This window comes from Gymnogyps californianus, chromosome 1, assembly GCF_018139145.2.
Source record: "Gymnogyps californianus isolate 813 chromosome 1, ASM1813914v2, whole genome shotgun sequence".
Classification (NCBI taxonomy): Eukaryota; Metazoa; Chordata; class Aves; order Accipitriformes; family Cathartidae; genus Gymnogyps; species Gymnogyps californianus.
The window spans coordinates 75,959,596-75,984,081 of NC_059471.1; the positions used below are offsets into that span (position 1 = coordinate 75,959,596).

General features: G+C 43.1%; 2 protein-coding genes across 2 annotated transcripts; one reads left to right on the top strand and one right to left on the bottom strand.

Annotated features, from left to right (window-relative positions):
• The first annotated feature begins 1,472 nt into the window (after nucleotides 1-1,472).
• On the top strand, nucleotides 1,473-14,569 carry LOC127029545 (granulocyte-macrophage colony-stimulating factor receptor subunit alpha-like). Its single transcript, XM_050915194.1, has 11 exons — nucleotides 1,473-1,560; nucleotides 1,732-1,868; nucleotides 2,877-2,997; nucleotides 4,616-4,745; nucleotides 4,838-5,013; nucleotides 6,175-6,314; nucleotides 9,187-9,225; nucleotides 10,183-10,312; nucleotides 10,970-11,063; nucleotides 11,713-11,794; nucleotides 14,467-14,569. Exons 1-11 carry the CDS (start codon nucleotides 1,473-1,475, stop codon nucleotides 14,533-14,535), a joined length of 1,206 nt encoding a protein of 401 aa, XP_050771151.1. The 3' UTR covers nucleotides 14,536-14,569.
• Nucleotides 14,570-17,235: 2,666 nt separating this feature from the next.
• On the bottom strand, nucleotides 17,236-21,156 carry SLC25A6 (solute carrier family 25 member 6). The gene is made up of 4 exons (XM_050895895.1): nucleotides 21,016-21,156; nucleotides 19,269-19,755; nucleotides 18,374-18,514; nucleotides 17,236-17,879 (listed from the first exon to the last, which is right to left on the bottom strand). The coding sequence occupies exons 1-4, from the start codon at nucleotides 21,124-21,126 to the stop codon at nucleotides 17,722-17,724; spliced, it is 897 nt and encodes a 298-aa protein (XP_050751852.1). The 5' UTR covers nucleotides 21,127-21,156; the 3' UTR covers nucleotides 17,236-17,721.
• Between the last annotated feature and the right edge of the window lie 3,330 nt (nucleotides 21,157-24,486).

Consider the following 24,486-nt stretch of genomic DNA (forward strand, 5'->3'; position numbering starts at 1 on the left):
CTTTTTAATCTTCTCTGTATTCACGGTGATGACACCAAAAGCCCATCTGTACCCTTTTGGGTCCTTGAGGTACCCTCTCCTGAGGTAGTCTATGCCAAGGATACCCAGGGCCTCTGGGTCAGTAACAGTAGGGTGCTTTTGCCACTTGACCCTGCTAAGCTCACCTCAGCCTCCAGTACAGACAACTGTTGGGAATACCCCTGTGACTCCAGAAATCCAGATGGGTTCTGTTCCCTTATACCCTGATGGCACCAGGGTACACTATGTGCTGGTTTCTACCAAAGCCTCATAGTTCTGTGGATCTGATATGCCAGGACATCGAATCCACACAGTCCAGTAAACCCAGTCATTCCTTTCCTCCTCCTGGCCAAAGGCCAACTCCAGCTGGCCTCCAGTCCCAAACGGCCTTTGGAAAGGCCCATCAAAATTCCAGCTCCTAAGGTACTTTTCTGAATGGAAAGCTGTTCTTAGCTGATCTGTGGTCAGAAAAGAAAAGAAGAAAAGATGATGGAAAATAGTGTTGAAATTGATAAATAACATCTACAAAACCAATGGTATGTCCACAGTCAGCTTTGATCTTTGCCTCCAGGAAAAGAATGTGAAGTGATTCAGGGCATTGCTCTAAACTTTGTTTTAAGGGCTATTAAGGCCTTACTACATGCAATCTTGAAATCAGCCCCAAAAGACTTTGAAGCAAGACTGTAGATTTGCCATAGTCAAAAAAAGGTAAGCAGGTCAGCATTTAATTCCTGCTAAAACCTGATGGAGATTAAGACCTTTCTCTTCCTGCTTTGCTTAGAGAGTTCAGATCTCATGGACATTTTCCATGCACTCCTAAGACTTGCTGGCAGGAGCAAGTACAGGCTCTGAACATGTCTGGTGGTGATGCTGGCCGTAATGGAGCACTCACGGAGAAGTGAGTCATCCACACCCTGACACAACCAAAAGCCAAACCATCCACTTCCCAAAAGGTGCCTTCAACAAATGGTTGAAAGCCAGCCTGAATGCTCACTTTACAGCAGAAGCTGGAGCACTGAGTAGGAAAATCTGCAGTGGTGTTCATAGGATCAGAAAGCAAGAAACCCTGACTTTCTGATGGTATGGTTCGGATAGATATGTGAGACAACAATAATCCTAAATTATGGTCTCTGCACCGAATACAGTGAGTGTATGTATCATAATGAGACTCTGTGGCCTCTCTATCTCAAACCACTGTGTTGTAATAGACAATAGTGAGCCTATTCATTTCTTTCAAAGAAGAGGTGCCTGCCAGACATCCTGAAGCACACCCTCTGCTTGGGTTTTCTAAAGAACATTTTCTAGGGGTGAATTAGACAGCATCTTTGACTTTTTACATGAAAAAAATGAAGCTTTGCAGAAACCAAAGTACACCTTGGCATAATTTTTCTCTTTTTTTTTCCTTTTCTTCTTTTTTCCTGAAGGCTTCATTGTCTCTTTCCACAGAAGAAAAGATGTTTGATACTCTTGGACTCATTTGCATGATTTGGTGGTGTATGATGCTATTTCATCCCTTGCATGCTGACTTCCAGTGTAGGGGGTGTAAGTATGTTTTTGCAGATATAATCTGAGAAACAGGGTTTAATTCTTCATTTATCAGAGATATTTGCAATTAATCTGGGAATTGTCATCTTAAGCCTGACAGATACTGTCCTCTGCATTCAACAAAAACAATAGCATATCCTTACTGAACTTATTCTGTAACACTTTCAGCAGAGGCACAAGGGTTACCTATTACAAACGTGAAAATGAATTGGAGAAAAATGGAACTGTCCTGGGAGAGCAGCAAGAATTTCTCTACGTACAAATGTACCATCATGGATACGGACATGGAAGCTGTAGAGAAGGAGGTAAACATGCTATTCATTGAGATAAATAATTGCACCTTTTTCTTTACCTTTTATCGATTTCACCTACTTTGAAAAAATGAATCAGTTGCAAGTAAAATCTGATCAGTTATTGTTTGCAGTCTACAGCTTGATCTGTCAGGGGCTGTGGAAAGCTGTCACCAATGCCAGGGTGCATTTGCTGCAGGAGGAGCATCCCGTGCATACCACAGAACTGAAGTTCTGGCACCAAAGTGGAAAGGAGGTGATAGCCTGAACTGTACCTATGTTGAATGATTAACAGAGATGTAGCTGCTGAAAAAAGGGGCTGCGAGACTAAGTGAGACCCCTAGAGAATTTAGAGAGACAGAGCAAGAGACCCTTCAAATAAAAAATTAATTCCCCAAATGCTGCCATGGATTTCCATTATCTCAAGTTCTTCACTTGTTTCCCAGTAAATTGGATCACGCCTGTAGCACAGGTTATGTTATAAGCCCACATTATCCAAAGAGAAAACTAGGAAGCTTGACAGAAAGAGAGAGATGGCTTATTTAGCCTAGCAAATCAGATGCCTTAATTAGAAATACATATTACAAAACCACATCACATATTTACTGAAGATTATAAGTGTAATGCCATAGACACCCTTCTGACCCCTGGGGAGGTCAGACAAGGGCTTCTATTTTGCTTAATCCTTTGATTAAATTCAATTGTCGTTCCCCTATTTATTAACCATCTTCTGTTATGCCACTGGGGTACTATTAGCCTTCTCTAATAGTTGCAAACCAGTGTAGCATCCAGCTCCAGAGCTGCAAAGCTTTTTGTGTAGTTATGCTTTTGATTACTCAGCTCCATTCTACATCATCCTCAAGTGGTAAAGGAGAGTTAGCTCTTGAGCCTAAAACATGTACGTATACACCCAAGACTTTGGCCCTACAAATTGAGTTTCTGAGTTGCACTTCCATAGCCAGCATCATCTAACACCAGCAGAGGAAAAACAGAGAAATAAAACATCAACATGTTCTTTTTCAGGTGAATAGTCCACTATGCAGGTTTCCAGTGGAACAATACATACCTCTGCATAAAGGGGTATTCTTTATCATTGAAGTGCCAAACACAAACATCTCAAAAAGCTGCACCTTTATCCCTGAAGGTAAAGTCTATGGTCTAGGTAAAGTTTTCCGCATTTGCAATCTTTTAAAGGTAAACATTGCCTTAGAAAACAATTCCTTACACAGTACGTAACTGCTTTATTTTCTATTAAAAATGATTTTTTGCAGATCTGCTAAAATTATTTGCTCTGTAATGAATGTTCCAACAATTCTGCAAGAGATGCATTACTACAAATGTATCAGTAATTGCTTTATTCTCTTTCACACCAGGGCTCCAAAATGCCACTAAATTACAGTGGTTTAAGGGTGGATTCAAATAACTGTTCTGCCTGTTACAAATTAAGATGTTAGCGCCCATTTCTTTATTAAATGCTTTTCTGCTGGGCTGTTGGTGAGTTTGTCAGGAGCCAGACCACAGAGCTAGCTAAAGGCACAGTCTGGAGATCAGTGAAACCCATAAAATGGGAGGAGGAGAGGAAAGGAAATGACGGTGATAAGCAGCTAGGGGCAAACTGAATGTAGCAATCTCCTAATCTGGCCCTGGCGTGTATGTGCACACACACGCGTGCAGGTTCCCTCAGCTGCTGTGCACCCACTGAGCTGAGGCAACTGTTTACAAACATATTCTGAGCCTGCCCCATGTCGGAGTTGATCAAAGCGTGATTTAGGCAGATCCTAGGTTCGTAATTCCAAACCTGAAGTTTTTTATGGCCCGTTCTTCCCTTCCTTCTCAACTCAGAGTTCTCCACTAAAATTGCCCAGTCACCAGCGCTCCTGCAGCTGTGCGTAACTGGGCTATTTCAGACTTGACAGAAGTGATGAGATTAGCAGCTTGCTCATATGTGAGCAGGGAAAGTACTCCCTACTCATCTCTTCCTGGGGACTCGACAGAGGAAACACTCTCAGGGTGACCCTCAAAATATAAGCCAGGACACAATGCCTCTTAAAACCTCTTGCTTTTGGTGTTCCTCCCCAGCTGGCCCTAGCCTCCAAGCATGCAGGTGCCCCAGGGGATTCCCCGCTACTTCCACAAGGGTGCCCTCAATACTGGGCGCTGGAGGGGGCTGGAGGCAGTACTGGAGGAAGCCTCCACCCTTTCGCTGAAGTTGGGGCACTGAAAATTGGCTGAAGGAGAAGAGGGAAGGAGGCTGGGCACGCCTGCACCCCCCAGCCACAAGGGACATTCCAAAGAAACGAGGTTCCCACTTCAATGTGCTCCAGAAAAGGAAGAGATCAAGCCACTGCCCCCACATCAGGGTGGAAAGATCTAGCTAGGAGGCTATTTGATTGGAGGGCAGAAAAAAGCCCAACCTTACTTTTAAAAGTCCCACACTTTTTAAGTGTGTAAACACTTCAGGAGTGGATTCCTGGGCATTAATTGCAAAAGGAGAAATTCTTCTCTCTGTAGCACCAAGGATGGTATTAAAAGGCAATGTGCCTTCCTTTACCTGTGTGAATGCTCTACTCACTCCCAGGTGTCACAGTTCAGAGGCACACCAAATAGGGTGAGAGTCCAGCTTTCTCTCAGTTGTCATGCCTAATCCAAGCAATAACCAGCTGGAGTTGCAGGTGTCCAACATATCTAAGCGTGTGCCATCATCCTCCAGCTTGGAGCAGTCACACAAGTTTTCCTCATCATGGATATTCCTGTGTTTGCAGGCATGAATGGGTCAGCCATTGAAAACTTCTCCTGTGTGATTTATAACATTTCCCTCATGAACTGCACTTGGCAGGCAGGCAGGGATGCTCCAGGAGACACCCAATATTTTCTCTACTGGCAGAACTCGAGGTAAGTAGGTCTGCTTGAGTCTAGGGAAGTCTGAATTCTCATTCGACACATCACACTGCCCACGGTTAACTGAAATACCTTGCTATATACAGAGATGACGAGGAGATGGAATGTGAGCTTTACATTAAAGATGAAAATGGCAGAAACACGGGATGTAGATTCCAAAATGTGATGATAAAGACTGAAAAAGCTTACTTCCTGGTGAACGGGTCTAGCAAAGACTCCGTGATCCAGTTCTATGATGAGTACATTCAACTGTATAAAATTGGTAAGTGAATATTTTTATTTTATTACTGTTTTATAAAATAAGGAAGTGGGGAATTTTTCTCAAAGAGAAAAGAAGAATAGAACAAAGTCTGTAGCCATCGCAGGATCCTGCACTGCAGGACAGACTTCGCTCCTGATAGCTGACAGAATATAGTTCCAAAAATTAACTAAAACACGCAAAGGCAGAGTCAGCCTGAAATAACTGCTCAGAGAAGTGGTGTGAACATATCCATGGAATCCAAGCGATGAAACGCAATGGTTAGACTTTCAAGACCACCTTTCTGATGGGGTCATTTTGCCATCCCTTAATTCCATGCTTCTCTGAGAACCACAAGAGCTCCTAAAACCAGAGGGAGAGTTCAACTTGTAAATTAAGGCTGCGTTAGTTAAATATATGGGTACCTATGTGTAAGCTAGGTGTTTAAGCTTCAGTAGAGATCTGGGACAGGATTCGGTTGCTTAAAAACATGCCTTTAGTGCCATTTGAGACACCCTCAGACACTTGAGGCATCCACAAGACTTGCAGATGTGGCCCAGGACCTGTGAGAGACCAGGGTCCTCCTGGGTGTCCTATGTGGTCTGCAATGCACAGCGTGAGACTGACTTCTGCCTGCAGCTGATGCAGGCTGCGAAGCCCAGAGCTATTCAGATGAGCACGCCTGCTCCATGGTGCGCTGAACAGCTCTGCAGACATCATGGGCACTACTAATGAGGCACTACCACTGACCATAGTGGTTAGACACTTAGGTCACACCTAGTGAACTACATTGTAGGCACTCAAATTCAGATGACTTGATCTTCTACATGAAAAATACCACATGCACAAAAACTTCCATCTTTTTTCCTATGGAGGCTTGCATTGTCAACGTGACATTTAGACGTAGAAGAAAATGGCACTCTGCTGATTGTACTACTGAATTACACAAAATCCTTCATACTTTTTTACATGAACTTCAGTCACTTCAGATGTCCAACAACTGAAGTGATATATTCCCAAGTTTTCCTACTGTATTTTACTCCTGTTTACCAGATAACATTTGTTAACATCAGTAGCACACAGTTGTACATCAGTTGCCTCAACTTCACATGTATTTTTCTATGAACACATGAGTTGTAGCTGATTACTGACCACGTCTACATTAATTATTTCATTTCTTTCCAGAAATACTCACTCCTCCATTAAATGTCACTGCCAATTGTACTAGAGATTCAGCGGGTTGCATAATTACATGGCAACCACCCCTTACACGTCCTGTGAAAAACATAACGTGTTTTCAGTACGAAATTAGCATACAAAATAAGGTAAAAACAATTTCTTGATTTGTATTTGGCACTGTACCTATGTATATGTGTATCTATAATGTGCAAGCTTCTGTTGCCTTTATTTATTAACTTCTTTCTCATAAGCTGTGGTGTCCTCCTGCTCCGGCTCTGCTGGTGTCGCATCCCACCGCTCATGACCTTATTTCAAACTAATCCGAGGTGCAAAGCAGAAAAGCAGAGGAGAGCAGGGAAATGTTATGAGGAGTCTCTGTTCAAAGCTCTGGGAGAGCAACTGAGATGCTTTCCTGCATGAGCACGCCTCACAGGAGATGACCGCATGATGGCAGCCTACGACCTGCAACGAGGGCGCTGCCTTCGTGGCAGCCTCCAGCCCCGGCCAGGGCCCCTCATGCTCGCCCTGCTTCCCAGGGCACCTCGGCTTCAGCCACCCTGACGGCATTTTGCAGATGCTGGAAAGCTCACAGCTGCCCCTCAATTTCAACACATGGGACTGTTTCCCCCCCTCCGCCTCCACACCTCTCCTCCACCACCTCTCCTGCCGTCTGTCACCCTTTGGCAGCCTTCCCTCAGATGCCGTCCTTCCCCTGGAGCCTGGCTGAGCCAACTCGACCCCCGCCTGTCTACACAGTGTCCGTCAAAACCTCCATTTTGAAACCAGTGCTGAAACACAAGCCACTCTTCTGAAAAATGAGATACCAGCAACTCAGGGGAAAGTTCACACAGGCCCAGGGTAGATGTCTGCAATGGATGCGTTTGCTTTTCAGTGAGTTACCCTTTACTCTCTCTGCAGTCAGGTGTGGTGTTACCTATCTCCTTCCAAGGTAGATAGACAAATCATGTCCCTAAAGTGCTTCTTTCTTTCCGTTGGCTATAAGAAAGGAACCTAAAATAGCTATCTATCTCAGATGTAAACATATATGTACCAAAAGTGAGCTGGGATTTCTCCTACGCTATAGGCAGAGAGAGCACTGCCAACTTACCACAGTGACCACAGGAAAAGTGCAGGACAACACTGAGCGTATACTTTACCATAGCTGAGATATGTCTGGTTTCCACCAAGTACGACGGAGCAGAGAGGCTGAGGTGTCAAATCCTCCTCCACAAATCTCAGTGCCTAAAGGATCTGATTTTAACACCCCTAAGGACAAAGGGCAGGACGATTCTTTTAGCCCAGGAGTTTGACAAGCAGGCAAGAAATAGCACTCTTCCTCCCCATCCCTGGGATACCTGTTTTACCATTACCTGATTTCCACATGTGGATGACGTCTGTTCCGTGACAAATTAGTGCTCCCTACCTACCCCATTTCCCAGCCACACCTCAGAAGCTCACTGTAGTGCCAATTCCTCAAGCATTTGTAACACAAGACCATAACAACTAAGGGTTAAACATAAATATACAACTGCAATAAAGCAATACATTGTTAAAACTCATTAATTCATTCAAAACAAGGCCTGCAGCTTGCCGGCTGTTTGGATTGTCTGGATTTTGTATCTTGCATGCATTAATAGTATCTACCTTGGTAGCTATTTCAAGGAGCAATTGCAGTACATGTAGCTTTCCAGCTGGCTGGTATAATTTGACAGTAAGATCTTGTGTGAAATACTTAGAATGTTTACATAAAGATATAGGTTACAACATATGACTAAAGCAATATTATCAAAACGTTTCTTTTAAAGAAATACACGTTACCTCTTCTTTCCCATGCTGCAGTCAGAATGGGTGCGGTTCAGTATATTTCTACGTTTGGATGTGAAATTCATCTCACAGACTGAGACACCTTAATGTAGGTGTCTGCAAAGGAGCACGGATATCCCGTAACAGTCAATGCACATCTAGGGCTTCGTGCAGCTGAGCGGTAGGTGCCTCATGCCCCTTAAGGTGCTATAAGTACTGAAGGTACCAGAGGTACCTACATGGAGACAGCAAATATAACTCACACCTTTTGGGAGGGGCCATCAGAGGTAAGGCAGCTAAAATGGCACTGCCCACCTGAAGTTTAAGTAACTCATTTGCACCCTCCCCATTCAAAGCACAAGCTGCTGACTTCCATCATGTCCTAAGTTGAAAGAGCTCAGCTGACAATGAGTAATGGGGAAATACTAGTCTACTTTATAACGCAACATACATGGCAGGTGTATTTTCTGAAATGAGACATTCCTTCCAATAACATCTTTCTGACTTTTCCATAATGCCAGCTATCCTTCTGACATTACACGTGATAGATGTTTCCAGGACCTCAGCTTTTCAATGTTTTCTGGGATCCTTGCTAAAATCACTGCTGTTGATTTTGTTCACTCATTTTTGAACCTATCCTTTTTTCAAAATTTTCAGGTTCTTTGATCCAGGTCAATGTTTGATTCTAGTTAATTAAATTTTGATTGTATGGGATGTGTAAGTAGCTCTTCACAGTACTTTGGGGAAAGCCCCTGAGTATGGATCACTCGGATATTTAACAGAGACTTTAACTGGAAGGAGGGTAAATTTGCTGTTCACATCAATTTTCTGCCCCATGTTATCAAACTATTGTGAAATCACAGCTTCCAGATCTGCTGTGTTTGGAGGATGATTTGATTGTTTGCATAATTTGGATATACTTCTGCTGGATGAGAATGCACAGTGTAAATATGCCCTCAGAGGCAAATACAGCTTCTCACAACCACTGATAAATAATTCATGTTTCCTTCCTTTTCTAAAATGAAACAGAGGAAGTCAGAACTCTGAATAAAGTGCTATATTCTGGGACATTACTGGAGCAGAATATCCAACTAATTTTTCAGTTTAAAATTACTTACGATCTTTATAAGCAAGACAAGGAGAACAAAAGAGGGAGAAATATTTGATTATTTGACAAGAAAACAATAAAAATGAAGATTTGTCTTTGGTTTGCAGGATGAGCCCAAAGAAGAGAAAAAGGATCCTCCTGTAAGAGTAAGTATTCTTGTCATATACAAATTTGTGCTTTTGCCCACTTAAACATATAAATACCATTATATAAAATATACTTACTTCTAGAACTATAGTTTTTGTATCAATATAGCAATGAGAATTCAGGAAAATATGTTCCTGTGGTATCTTTACGTGTAAACTTAATACATCCCTTTTGGATGGGGTAGCTTACACTAGGCAGAATTTTCCATGCATTTCACAAAACTTCATACTTTCCATTTATTGCACAAATAGATTTTGCTTAAGACAGATGTGACATTTTGCGTAATAAAAATTGGAAACATTCTCCTTCTTGTACCTGTTGGTGGAAAAATACCACTGTAGTTCAGGACAGCTAGACAGAGGGAACGCCGAGACCTCCAAAACCTGTGGAAGTTAATACACACTGTTAGTCTTCCCCCAACAAATGAGTGGTCCTCTCAGCCCTGGAAGCATCTTAGGCTTGGCAGATTCCAGACTTTATATAAAGTATCATGAGGCCAGATGATACATATCGGTTATTGGATTGTCTCAAAAACATTAAGTCTGTTTAGCAAAGACAGACACCATCCAGGGAATATTTGCACAATTAATCCCTGTAAAGGTTGCAAGGTGAACTTACAGGGCACTTCTCCAGTTTCAGCTTTCTGTCCTTCTGGGTTTTTTAGGATCCATAAACAGAGACAGGGAAAAAAGTGTCCTTAAAGCATAATAAAATAAATTAAAGACCCAATAAACTTCAAAATCCAACATTAAACTTCAAAAAACAGAAAGATTTGGTGGCAGGATGAACTAATTTATCACGGTTTTATATTTGGGGAGAAGAACATTTAACTAGCACATATCTATAAAATCATACAAATTAGTTTTTTATAGAAATTGTATCAGGAAATCAGAACCCAAACTTTATTAATATTTGCCTATGGGGTGAAATGCACAGTCTGATTGCTTTGATTTTAGGTAAGGAACAACAGATACGAATTCCAAAATTACAATGAGAAAAAAAAATACATTCTGAAAATCAGAGCACGTGGAAAAAACTGTCTCATCAGCTCAAACTGGGGGGAATGGAGTGAACCCATCAAGTTTGGTAAGACTGTGAAATATTATTTTAAGGTAGAGGGTTTTTTTCAGTATTACCATGTTTGCCTCCCTTTCTCCTTCACACTCACAGATACAAATAAAATCTGAATTCTTACCCAATAACATGGAAGGAACCGAGTGGAAATTATTAATGTGTAGGAGAAGCTCCAGTATTATGGCAACAGGGTCTGATAGCAGCCTTTGATTACTTGGGATTGTGAAGGCAGCAGTTACTCAGATGCCAGGGCTACAGGAACAGGCTGAGACAGACCCAGTCTTGTCTTTGGTCTGAAGTGCTGAGGCTGCCTTTCAGTTCTCTAAGTTTTTGCCATGAATATCATCCCCTTCCTTCCGCATCTTCCTTTTCACCCTTTCCTCAACACTCTTTTTACAGTTCCACCACTTTTGCTCTGCTATTTGTTCTGTGACTCTGTTTCTTCTCCTTTTCTGGATTTTTTTTTTTTTTAATTCTCTACATTTTAAATGTTTGAAATGGTTTAAAATGCGTCAAGTGTACCTGAACTTTTTGACAAGGTTCTGTAAGAAGTTAAGTTGAAGTCCTTCAGATTATTCAAAAAATTAGGTGAAATTTGCGTTCGTTACTGACAGTCACAAAGGTAGCTTTTTGGTATGCCAAGATATTTCTCTCTCTTGGATGTTTCAGGTCGAGGGAAAGATTACTTTATTTTTGTGATTCTATTTCTGATAGCGCTTGGAACAATCTCAGTGACACTGCTCCAATATTGTCTTTTCAAAAGGTAAATCAACCTTATTGACGTAGAAACTATTGATATAGCATTATTTCTAAGAAACACATTCCTCCTATCTCCTACCTTCCTACCTACAAACTTAAATAATGCGATCATCAGTTGCACGAAGTATTATTACCAGTATTGTTGTGGATGGCACTTTGGCATGCAAAATCACTACAAGAGAAAAAGAGGGAAAGCATGTTAAAGTTAGTAAGTGATTGATTCCACCAGATCCTGTACAAATATTTCTGTTCTTACTTTTAAGTATTTAACATCCACATCACTTTGAAGCCATTGGCTTCATACAGTACCAGACAAGAGGGAATCAGGACAAATGAACGTGTCATTATTTTGATAAAACTTCTCACTTACTGGTGGAAGAAAGTTATGTCATGTGATTTATTGAAAAAGTAATTGTTTAATAAAGTATTTATTGTGACTCTCATCACAAAATAAATTTTAGTTACCCAAGTGATAAGTGTAATAATAGTTACCCACCAGTCTACACTCAAAATATTTTACTTCTCACTTAGTAATTTGTAGAGCAATAGCTATTCAATCTTGAAAGTAAAAAATGTCCTTAAGGTAAAACACAAAATATTTGTTATATTACCAGTATTTTTAATTTCTTCACAACCCCATTTTCTACCCAAAGGTACTGCAGTTTCAAGAGCATATTTTCTCCCATACCACAACCAAGAAACAAATTAAATGCATCAATTGATGAAGATATCCAGGTATGCTTTCTTTTCAATTCAGTCACATTTGTTAACTATAAACCACAATATGCCAAAGACTAGAAGAATTGGCATATAAAGATAAGCGTTAAATTTGGTCCATTAAAAACTAATTTGCTCTCATGCAAAGTATGCTATTTTGAAACTAGAAATGCTCTATGCCAGTGCTAAGACTAGCGATTATCCAGTGCATATTTGCAGCCATATTTTAAGACCAGAGTTACCACTTTTACTGAGACCAGTAATTTCTGCAGGTACCAGTTTTGCTAGGTTGCTGTTCATACTTTGAAAACAACCTAAATGAGGAAGCATTTTCCATGAGCATTTTCAAATATCAATGATCATAATACAATGTGACTATATATTTTATAAGTCTGACCTATACCCATGTAAAAATCCTGTTGCACTGAATCATGAAAATCAACAGGGCTAGAAAGTCTGAACAGCTTAACTAGCCTTCCTCTTTCCTTCAGCATAGGATTAGCTATGACAGTTTTGATGTTTTGTGCAAATTGTGGTCAACCGATACTCTGTAGCATCCCTATGCAGTCTACTCTAATGTTTAATTACCTTTACTTTGAGAAAGTTTTTTTTAATAGCCTGTTTTACTGCACTTAAAATCCATTACCTCTTATCCTTATTCCTTTCCTGTTTACAGTATCTTACACACTTGCACACTGTCAACAGCAACTAACTCTTCTAGTCTTTCATCACATGTCATGACAACCAGGCTTCAAACCATTCATGTTTCTGATTTGTCCATTTGAACGGTGGTTTGCATAGTGTCTGCATGGCGAGAGAATGCTTTGTATCAGCTGGCTAAAGCAAAGATGTACTTTAAGTCAATAAATCAGGCTAGTTGTTTATTGCCTACAACGTTTCAGTGGGCACCACCACCCTTTTCAATCAGGCTTTCAAAAGTGACAGAAATTTTCCTTCAATCCTTTACAAAGAATCCTCAAAGCTATTACTACTAAAACTCTCTAGTTTTGGTAACTATATACCAGCATATCGTCCTAACTTATTTGTCTTTGGTCCTGCCATCTTTGGCTTTAATAGAAGGCAGGTAGTGATGTAACTTGGACGAGTTTCCTCACACACCTTAAGTCATAAATACCTGATACCTCATCACTTCATATCAGGCTGCCAGAGCTAAGGCTGCAGAGGAGCAGCAGTTCATAGTCCATCATATTATTAAATAGTCATTGCTAGTAAAGTAGCAAGCAGTCCTTCAAAAACTGCAGACTCTCCGGCTTGCTTGCTTTTACTAAACTTGAGGGGCTTCCAAATTCCTGTGCATATACTACCAGAATTACTCAAATCACTCCACTACAACCCAGAAGCTTTTGTGGATGTAGTTTTGTAAACAGTGGCAGAGGCACTTCCACGCAGGCAGCAACTTAACAGCCGTAATTGTTGGAGCTCAAGTGAAGCTCTCAGCTCAGGTTGCCTGATATCTGCCAACAGGCACTGTGAAGATAATTCTTAAGTCTCTGACGTGTCTAAACAGTTTCTAGACTCTTCTTTGCCTATATTAATGTAGTCTTAAAGCCTAGTTTTATTTTACCTCTTCTCTCCACACTCAGGTATCTTTAACACTGATTGAATGCTGTAAATCTTCAAAGCGGCTAATAAAGCACAAATAGGTTATCTCAGGAGAGCTCTCCTTCTCCCTTGAATACCAAGACTATCTCTTCCTGGCATTTAGTGCTAATATATTTATGAGTTATTTTGAAACCTGTAATGTCCTTTGCTAATCACACCTTTTTAAAGCTTGCATTTCCTCATTTTGTCCCTACTTACTCAACGACCTTTCACATTTTCTCATTATTTGTCCTGTTTCACAATACCACTTTTCCTTAGATCACTGAAAAACCTCATGATTTACAACCCTAGCCTTTCTGCACTGAGTTTGCAGTTGTATCCTTAACACTCATGTGAAAGAACTGCCAGTCTTCCTACTTGCTGTGGGTAAGATCCTACCAACCAATTCACTCAGTGCATCAGACACCTTGCATTCCTCTAATCCACTTTATTTTACTCATCTTCCTTCGGTTTTTGGTCATTGTCACCCCAAATGCTTTCCTCATCCTCACTCAGAACTATACTTTAATACTTTGTTTTCCTCTTCCTGAATTAAATACATTCCAGGAACTTGCAAGACACACTCTGTGTGCAGATGCATTGTTTTCGTCAGAGAATGGCCGAGTAGCACAAAACACCATGACCACAAAGCTCTGCAGTGCTTACCAATCCCACAGATTTCCTGGACAAAATTCCCCACCAAGACATCTTGGTTTGACGTTCTGTAACATACCCTCAATATGACAGCAAGCTTGCTCCCCCCCCCCCACTACTATCCCTCCTACTTTTTTTAAAATAAAATTTATCTCCCCTTAATATTTTAAGCCCCAAGTGCTGTATCAGTACTATGATCTTACCTAACAACTTCCACTCTTGTAGAACTCCAGGTTAACCAACGTAAAACCATATTACAGCAACCAAAATGTTTCCTCTATAAGTCTAGTTAATGCCTATATATGGAAAACTCAGGCAATGCTCACTGAATAAATTTCTTCTATTGTCTCAGTTAAGGTTGTCCGGCATTTTGTTCTCTGATCAACAGTGACTTGGTAGCTTACTGCATGTTACAGAATTTTCTTTCTCTTCAGACAGAATATGTACATCTACCAAAAAAGAGTTGTACCGAGGAAATAACTATGATTGAAGAGATGACCTAACTTTCCAAAAAGAAAACACACTTGGATTCCCCAACATGAAAGAAAATCATGGATCCTCCTGACAACAAGGAGTACTTCAAACCAGACTAGAAATGAATATAATCACCTATAAGACTATTTGTCCCATAAAAATCCACCTAAAAGGGAGCAGGGGAAAAAAGTGGAGAAATATCAGTAAAATTTGTTCTTTTCCCTTTGTTCAAAAACAGAATGCCTGGCAGCTAAGCTTTTCTGCTAATGCCTGCTGTGAAGACTTGCTTAAACCTTGCTGAGATTTTCTTCACAATGTGAGACCAGGCCTCTCAGCCACAACACGGAAGAAACTTGTTATTTCCTGTCCCCATTGCTATGATGCTTCTTTCCTCTGAATATAATCATAAAAATATGACTTCCTATAAGATGATAGGACTGCTTAAGAATGCCACAGAAGTTAATTTTCCCAGGTTATCACTTTTATATATTTTCTGAAGCAGAAACTAGCTATTTAAAGTGTGTTTAAAATTGCCCTTCAACCTTGCAACACCAAACAGTCACAGTATAAACTTTATGCAAAACAGAAAATGACACTTGCCAAAAGTAACTATTAACACTGGGCTGCTAGTCAACCATTTCATGAGCTCAGTACTTCCAATGCAAATGTAAACCTCTGCAGTATTAATACAGACTTAACTCACATAGGTATTATTTACATCTTCAAAAAAATCCAGTGTAACAGTTGTGAGAATTGGAATAAAATCTGTAGTAAGATTTCATAACTGCATTTTAAATGTGAAGATTTCCTCACAGCAATGCATTTTATTTATTCCCTTTAAAGTGTGCACACCCTATTTCCAATGCCTTTTAAAAATATAGGCTTTAGATGCCAGTATTTTCTTACACAAATTCCAGATCTTCTCCTGTTAAAAATATTTTTCAAACTAAATACATTTCAACAAGTGTTTCAATAAGGCAAAAAACAAATGCTTTTTTTAAAAGTCTCATTTATTGTTTGCCTCTTATGTTCCCACACTGCATGATCACACATTGAAAATTGCTGCCGCATGACTAAGGGAAGCCATATACTGAAAAAAAAATGAACACCAAGTAGTACACGCTGAACACACAGCATAGGTAAATTGCAGTTCCACTTAAAAAAACACCTACACTTGTATTGATGTATTTTCCTATTTCTTCTGGTTAAAATCTAGTTCTGGAGGGGAGGGGGGGGTGAAAAATGTCCTCCCCCTCTCAGGGGCTGCTCAAGCAATTGTCATGTTTGGTTCTCCCCCACAAAGCTTGGGCCACCATACGCTCAGTGAGGTTATGTGAGGTATCCTATCATTATCTCTACCTTTCAAGCCACTGATACAGAAAATAAACCTAAACAATGTATTTATATAGACAAAAAGTCTTCCCCTGCCCCCCAAAATCAATATAATTACAACTGAAACAGCAAGTTGATTGGCAAGGTCAACATCAAATGACCCGCCTGCACAACAAGGGAGCTGCCACTACCAAACAGGATAAAAACACTTGCAGTAGATACACGCAGCTTGCTATTAGCCTTGGTACAAAGTAGGTGTGTAACGTACTTACATTCACATACAGATGTTGAAAGCAGTGCTTGTACAACAGCGAAAGGAAAAAGGTAAATTATGTTTGAGAGGAAGGTAATAATCAGCCAAAGCCAAGTAGTTAATTTAAATACTTCATCTTGAATAGCAACCTCAGAAGGCACACAAAAGAACTCAAGACAGCTCAGTCAGCCTTCAGTGATTCATACAGTGACACACTGTTTCTTTCTCAAGATATAGGGAGTTCTTAAAAAGATGACTGGGAGATGAACGCTTTGTTTTTCTTTACTGGTCCCCCTACCACATCTTTGCAGATTACAAAGTACAAAAGTAAGATTATGTACAAATGAAGAACGGCACATAGGTATTACATTATGTCCAATAGCAGTATGAGAAATAATTCAGTCTGATTTTGGTCTTCTGACAATCCCGAGAACTAGACATCAATCAGTCAATATTGAAGGCTGACCTACCTTGATCTATATTTTACAGCTACACAGAAGCACACATTCCCTCTCACACACCCCATCAACTTCACCTCTTAGAATGAACCTCATTTCAGATTAAATTCACCTTCCACAGGTACTGACCACTGCTACAGATCAGGCCAAACAGTATCTTGAGTGGCACAGTCAGCATTTCCAAATAGCAGCAACAATACAATACATAGGTTACTCAGAAGTTGAAGGCATTTACTAGGTTCCTGGGTTTTTGCATGAATGCCATGTTGCTTTCTATAATGATTTTAAAAAAATTATTTCATTTTAAGCTGTTTTACCAAGGGCAAGAGCATTACTTTTTGACTGTCCTTGGGACTTTGGGTTCTCCTAGCACTACAACAGAAAACCCTCTGTTTTAAATCATATGAAAAGTTGCAAATCAATTTCTAAGAATCATGCAAAAAGCCACTTGCAGCAGCCCATCATACACTATCAGGCACAAAGAATGGGAGTGGTCTCTATTAGTATAACCCATGCTTCCCCGCCCTCCCCCCCCAAAGTTCTCACATTCAATTATTTTTTTAAAAAAATCAAGCTTATTCTGTTACAGAGTGCAGTGTAAGTGTATCAGAAGAACCATTATCTGAAACAAGTTCTCAAACAAAAGATGCTTTCCCAAAGCTTTTATGTAATAATTTCAACACAGACAGAGTAAGTATGTTTATTGTTTTACAGCAGAATGCCCCAATTTAAGAACAAAATTGCTAGATGTTCAGCTGTGCAAAATGGTACATAGTGCTTCAGTACAAGTGGAAAAGAACATGATTTGTTAGCAAGTACTTTCAAATACAATTTTATGGTCCTAGAAGATAGGACTTGAAACCGGGGACTGATCCACAGGCAAACAATTTTTTCTGCCTAAATTGGACCCAGCCACTTTGGACCCAGCACCACCACCACTCATTCCTCGTTGCTGAAAAAAAAAATCACCACACTGAATTGCCAGATTCAGTGTCTTCATGCATGTTACTGAGAAATGGATCAGTCCTCTATGTCAGTTTCTAGCCCCATCTACAAATATCATCTGGCTCCGATAAATAAGACTCACAGGAATTTCTTGAAGGTCAATGGTCCATAATGGTAGTTATTCTACATGATCTGCTCAACTTGATTTCCAATTCTAGTTAGGCTGTTTAAATGACTTTCTTGAATTCATCATACAGCACAAGCACAAAAGCACCCCCCATGCCTCTGAGAACATTAGACCATGCACCCTTGAAGAACGCCTTTCCTCCCTCATCCCTTGCAATCTTCCGCCAGCAGTCAATTGTTCCAGAGTACATGATATCAGCTGTAGAAAAAGAGCAAAGAGTCATTTTAACTCCTATAATTGTATCTAAGATGTTTGCAACAACTGCCCTGTTTCACTTCTCCAGCTACTTTGTGATGTCCCAAACCACATTTTAAGACTGTAACACAATACTTAGTTCAGGCAATAGGAAAGCTTCCTATCTGCTTGCCTAGTTATTAAAAGCTAAGTCACAAAACACAAAAGTTAAACATCCTTTTTGGCAGTTATACTGTCACCTAATTACCTTCATTTAAATTGTCATTGCAAACAGGCAGTCCATCTGCCCATTTCATATTCTATAAAAGTCCTCACCATAATTCCTGACAAACACCACAAGTTGAGCCCCACTGCGTTTCCTCATATCATTTAAATGTAATATAACTTAAATCAGATTTATGGAACAAGGAATTGTAAGTGCTGAGGGATGACTATTAGGAAAAAAGAACTCCATCTTGTTAATGCTGCTTAAAGAACTGCACAAATTAACAGCCTACCTCCTTTGCGTCCTGACTGCATCATCATTCTACGCCGCACTGTATCAAAAGGATAGGAGACCACACCAGCCACAGCAGTCACCGTCTGGGCAATCATCCAACTGATAACAATATGAGTATTTCTGGGATCTGGGAGCATGCCTGCAATAAAAAAAAGTAATTAGCTTTTTATCTTGTATGTCCTCCTCCAGTTAACTCACTGCATGACAGCTACTTTACTAGACAAACTATTATGAAACATTGTAAAGCCATACTTTGAAATTCCAACAAGACACTCGATAAACTTTAAACATGCTGAAGCAATATAAAAAACCATTTAAGGTAATTCAGAAGATTTTCTTCTCAGTAACCAAAACAGGTAACATTTAAGCACCAGGATTCTTTTCAGACTGGCATGAGAAGAAATCTAACTATTCCCTACTCTTTTTAGAAATAAATGTCACTAAGTCACTGTCCCTGTGAATTACATTAAACTATAAGCTATATCAATGACCTCTGTGCCCAAATGTCAAGCTTAACAAACAAGTGCTTTGTAAAAGCACCACTTAATCCCATTCTGCTAAACACTTGAATTGGTCCAATATAACTACAGCAATGCACTGAACAAAAAAGAATTTATTATAATTGTGCGTGGTTACCAACATGCTTTGCTGGCATTAGGAGAAACTCCTTTAAGTACAAAACCAGGAGTACTGGAAAGTAGCCTGCTGCCATCACCACATGCCCCAGTTTTGCCCTGAACACTGCACTGCCACTGATGTTAGCACCAACATCCCCCTCCACCTCCACACTCACATGGTTACTACGGACAGACACAGAGTAACATCCAAGAACGGACATAAACAGACAATACAATTCTGAAAATAGGTTTATCAGATCCCCTCTGAAATGTTACCTTTTGCTGTATCATAGATCCCAAAGTAGGCAGCTCTATAGATGATGATGCCTTGGACAGAGACATTGAACCCTTGATACAAGCCACGCAGACCATCAGACTTGGTAATTTTGACTAGACAGTCCCCTAGACCAGAGAATTCTCTGTCTGCGCCAGCTTTTCCAACATCAGCAGCCAAACGGGTTCTTGCAAAATCCAAGGGGTAGACAAAGCAGAGGGAAGTGGCTCCAGCTGCACCACCAGAAGCCAGGTTACCAGCAAAATACCTCCAGAATTGAGTGTGCTTGTCTACGCCTCCCAAGAACACCTGCTTATACTTATCCTTGAAGGCAAAGTTGAGAGCTTGAGTTGGGAAGTATCTGATGACATTTGCCAAGTTTCCTCGCCAGAAAGACAGCACTCCTTGTTCCTTTGGAATACGCACTACACAATCGATGATACCCTTGTACTGCTTATCAGCGGCTATTTGTTTACTTGCATGTTGTACCTGCAAATGAAAATACGTATTTTGACTGTATGCCTTGACAGGCCTGCACTACAGCTGGGCTTAAGTCTGCTTCTACTAAAAAACCAAAGAGCTGTTAACCCTGAATGCCTGATGGCAGTTGTGCACAGAGATTAAGCCTCCATTAACCATGATAAACCAGCTGTAATAGCAAACTTCCAAGCAAAAGCTCCTGGGTCAGTCTGAATCTTAAGACTAAGAACTGTCATTTATTCGTATTTTGGTGAAGACCAAAGAACTCGAGAACTAACTTGAGTTAATTCTCCAGAATTAAAAGCCTAGGTTTTACACACACACACACACAAAAACAGAGAATCTATGTGAAGAAAGAACCATAGATACAGGAGGTCTTGTACAATCCTAAGAACGAGGAAAAAAGCTTAAAATTGCTTCCCAGCTTCTTCAGAGCTCCGGACTTGCCAAAATAGGAAGGGCCAGCCGTAAGGGACAAGGGCAAGCACAAGACAAGTACGTGAAGGCTGGGACTACCTAGAGCCGACAGCCCTTACGGACAGGAGCGGGCCTGCGGGCGGAGGGGGCGCCTGAGGGAACCGCATGACACCGAGAGGACTTCCAGCCAGCCCGGGGCGGGGGGGGGGGGAGAGCTGCGGAGAGGAGGCCGGCAGCCCTGCGCCCGCCACCCCCACTCACGGCGAGGCCGGGGTCGCCCCCGCCGGCGACCGCCGCGAAGGTCACGCGAGTCACCTTGGGGCGCCGGGCCGCCCCACGCCCCGCCCCGCCCGCAGGGGTCAGACGAGGCCCCGCGCGCCCGTCGCAGGCCCGGCCCCGCCGGCGGGCCAATGCGCTGCCCGGCCGCGCCGTCACGTGAAGGTCACCAAGATGGCGGCGCGCTGCCGCCCTTCCCCCCGCGCCCTCTGCGCGCTCGGCGCCAGGAGCGGGACGGGAGGAAGTGACACCGGGGGCCGCCCCCTCGCCCCTCCCTCCCCTCCTCCTCCTCCTCCCCCCGCGGCCCGCCCCCGCCGCAACGCCGCGCCCCGCATAGCGGAACCGGCTTCCCCGCCGCCGCCACTGCGGGCGCCCACCGCCCACGTGACCTCCCCGCCAGCCGCCGCCGCGCGCGCGCCCTTTGTTCCGCGGGGGCGACGCCCGCCCGCCCGCCCTCCTTCCTCCCCTCTGCCCCCGGCCCGGCCCGGCCCGCGCGGGCCTCGGCGGGCGCCTGCGGGGGAAGGTGACGGGCTGCCCCCGCTCCCCGCTCCCGCCGGGCTCGGCCGCGCCGCTGACCTGGAGCAAGAGCTTGACCCGCTCGATGGGCGCCACCGCAGTCTTGCTGATGGCGGCGGCGACGCCGCCCGCCAGAAAGTCCTTGATGAAGGAGATGGCCTGGTCCGCCATGTTCGCGCCGCGCCGGAGCCGCCGGGGAAGAGACGCCGCTGCCGCTCAAGCCGAAAGGGCGGGACCGCCGCCGCGCATGAGCTAAATGCCGGGCCCCGCCGGCCCCGCCCCCCGGCGCCCCATTGGCCGCACCGCCCCGGGGGCGGGGCCGCACGGCCCGGGGCGGGAGGGGCCGGGTCGCCTCGGGGCGGCGGTTACGGCGGACGGCGAGGCGCGGCTCCATCAGCCCGCGCGCCGGGCGGAGCCGTGCCGCTTCCTCCCCCGCGCGCCCCCGCCCCTGCGGCGCCAGTGGGGCAGCGCCGCGTCGCCCAGGGCGCCCCGGGCCTGCCGGCCCCCTCCGCCCGGGGCCGCCACCTGTGAAGGGCGAGAGGCCTCGCCTCCGCCCGCCGCCGCCGCACGGTGCGCAGGTCGCCGTTGCTCACACAGTTTTTTGTCCGCAACAGTCGCGTTCTGAAGCGTTTTCTGCGGCCGCTTTGCGCCGTTCCCGGTGGGGCACAGGGGAACCTGTACCATCTCAGGGGTCACATCTCGCGGAACCGGCGTGCCCCGCGCGGCCGGACACGAAGCAGAGTGCGAGGCGGTGGGGCACCGGGTTTGGGGTACGGGTTTGTGAGGCCGGGTGGTCAACGAGCGGGACAACCGAGCGAACTGGGAAGCTCAGTTGGTGGTAACTGTGGGAAGCCAGCGTAGGATGGAGGCACTGCTTGCGGCGCGGGGCCCTGGGTGGCGGCAGCAGCCGTTAGGTGGAGGGCAGCAGATTTGGGGCACGGCCTGGGGCCCAGCGGGTTTTGCTCCGTGCTCGCCACCCTCAGGGTAATGCTGATCGAAGGCATCTCCTTGTTTCCAGGTTCTGTTCCCACCTGCTGCTCCTCACCATTGTGGTGCCAAGCGTCACATCACCAGGCTTTTCTGTCCGCCACTGAACTGATCCGAGACAATGAAATGCCAAAGAACATGACTGTGGTTTCCTAGAGGGACAACGGGGAAGTGTGGTCCCGGCTTCTTGTTTGGGTCCTCAAAGTTAGATGCTGCGAAAAGCTCTTCTGCCAGTTGCCCGAGCAGGCGCTCACGGCAGGGCCTCTGCCCCTACCACGACAGGCCTGGTCTCCGCCAGTAATTTCTGCTAATTTTATTGTATGCTGAAAGTGAAATTTTATACCTAATGGCCAAACTTCTGTCTGAAATTACACCTATTCTTTCTAAAAGTAAGTCTTGAAATTGTTCTAGCTGGAGGGCATTCGTTCATGCACACCTTTTGTTATTGCTTTCACTTTTAATGGATGTTTTCTACAACAGTAAATAAAGCCAAACATTTTTTTTAAATAGATGACTGGTGAACCACAGTTACAGTTGCTGAGGTGTCTGAAACCACTGCTTACACATGTCTGTACTTTGCAGGATTTCAAAATGAGAGCATCTCACTCGGAGGGCATGTTGTGAGAACAGGATGTGCCAGGCGTAGCTTTTGTCTCCGCTGTAGTATGATAGACTATGTATTATATGTTACTATACCTTTTTTTGCACATCAAAAGATATGAAGTAAATTGTGTGCTATTTAATATTCTAAATCATAATACAGATACAGTGAAGTGGTTCCTGTGCCCACACAGGGTTAGGCACATACAGTGTTACAGGACCATATTTTGGATGTAATTAATGAAAGGCTGTGGTACATATTCTCAGGCAGGCACACACAGCTTAGTGTGGTATTTTTCTTTTAAAAAAAGCTCCTAACTGAATGTCAGTACTCTCATAGTGCAACACAATGTGTGCAAGGCTGGGATTCTTTTCCCCATAAGATTTTCTATTGATTAAAAAAGAACTTCATACTCTGGGACTCTGAAGTGGCGTCGGTTTGAAAAATGAAGGTAAAACGTACGTAACTTTTGTGACATGACACTGTTCAGTCAATAGTTGTCCTGTCCTGTTCACCTTGGGAGCTTAGATGCATCTGACTGGGGGAAATCCTCCTCTCTTGAACACCATGCTTTTCCTTCTGTTTCTGCACTTTCTTTTTCCTTTTCTGTTCTTTATCTAATCTCATATTCTGCTATCCACTTTTGTAAGAGCTCACAAATTAAGTAGGGCTAAAAAGGAGGAGGAGGTTCTTGAACCAAATGTGGTGCCCCCACATTTCATCTCCAATTATAATCACAGATGAAACTTGCGCTTTTATGCAACTGCCTTTTTCCAGAAACCTCACAGAAGGCAGGAGTCTGTCTTGACTCTCCTGAGAAGCTGCTGCTCCAGTTCTCGTTTCCAATCTTGACTACACCATTGCAGCAGCAGTTTCCAGACTTCATTAGACAATGTTTCTTTATTTACAGTAGAGTGTAACATAAAATGACATTAAAATTGATGGTGATGGAGTATTGAAACGATACCTGCATTAACCTCCTGAAACGGGCAAAGCAACGTGTGCTGGTCTAAAAACTGGACTATTCTAATTGCACCAACGTCCTGGTTTCGGCTGGGATAGAGTTAATTTTCTTCCTAGTAGCTGGTATAGTGTTATGTTTTGGATTTAGGATGAGAATAATGTTGATAACACACCGATGTTTTTAGTTGTTGCTAAGTAGTGTTTCTCCTAAGTCAAGGATTTTTCAGCTTTTCACGCCCAGCCAGCAAGAAGGCTGGAGGGGCACAAGAAGTTGGGAGGGGACACAGCCAGGACAGCGGATCCAAACTGGCCAAAGGAATATTCCATACCATATGACATCATGCCCAGTATATAAACTGGGGGAGTTGGCCGGGAGGGGCGGATCGCTGCTTGGGAACTAACTAGGTTTCAGTTGGCAAGTGGTGAGCAATTGCATTGTGCATCACTTGTTTTGTATATTCCAATTCTTTTATTGTCATATTGTCAATAATTATATTCTAATTATTATTGTCATACTATTATTATTATCATCATTATTTTCTTCCTTTCTGTCCTATGAAACTTGCATCTCAACCCATGAGGTTGGGTTTTTTCCCAGTGCTCTCCCCGATCCCTCTGGGTGGGGGGAGTGAGCAAGCGGCTGCATGGTGCTTAGTTGCCGGCTGGGGTTAAGCTACAACAGTCCTTCTTGGCGCCCAATGTGGGGCCTGATGGGTTGAGATAATGACAGATCGGACTGGAATGCATTAGAACAAATCTGTTATAAACATTCATTATATTAGTTCAATGGTTGCTGGTCACAAAGTTGGTGTATTTGCTCTCAGAGTTGGTGTGCTTGTTCTTAAAGGTGCGTGATGTAATACCTTACTTGCAGTATATGCTCCCTGTTGTGCTGTTTATCACCCATGGGAACTGGGCTAGAGTTATCATGTTGTTGTACTTTGTAACGCTGGCTTATGATGTGATAGAATTGCTGGTCG

Coding starts and splice junctions, on each gene's coding strand:
- LOC127029545 (XM_050915194.1), top strand. CDS start 1,473: ATGTTTGATACTCTTGGACTCATTTGCATGATTTGGTGGTGTATGATG. Junction 1,561..1,731: donor TGACTTCCAGTGTAGGGGGT/GTAAGTATGTTT, acceptor TAACACTTTCAG/CAGAGGCACAAGGGTTACCT. Junction 5,014..6,174: donor CATTCAACTGTATAAAATTG/GTAAGTGAATAT, acceptor ATTTCTTTCCAG/AAATACTCACTCCTCCATTA.
- SLC25A6 (XM_050895895.1), bottom strand. CDS start 21,126: ATGGCGGACCAGGCCATCTCCTTCATCAAGGACTTTCTGGCGGGCGGC. Junction 19,756..21,015: donor GGGTCAAGCTCTTGCTCCAG/GTCAGCGGCGCG, acceptor TTTCATTTGCAG/GTACAACATGCAAGTAAACA. Junction 17,880..18,373: donor GCAGTCAGGACGCAAAGGAG/GTAGGCTGTTAA, acceptor CTTTTTCTACAG/CTGATATCATGTACTCTGGA.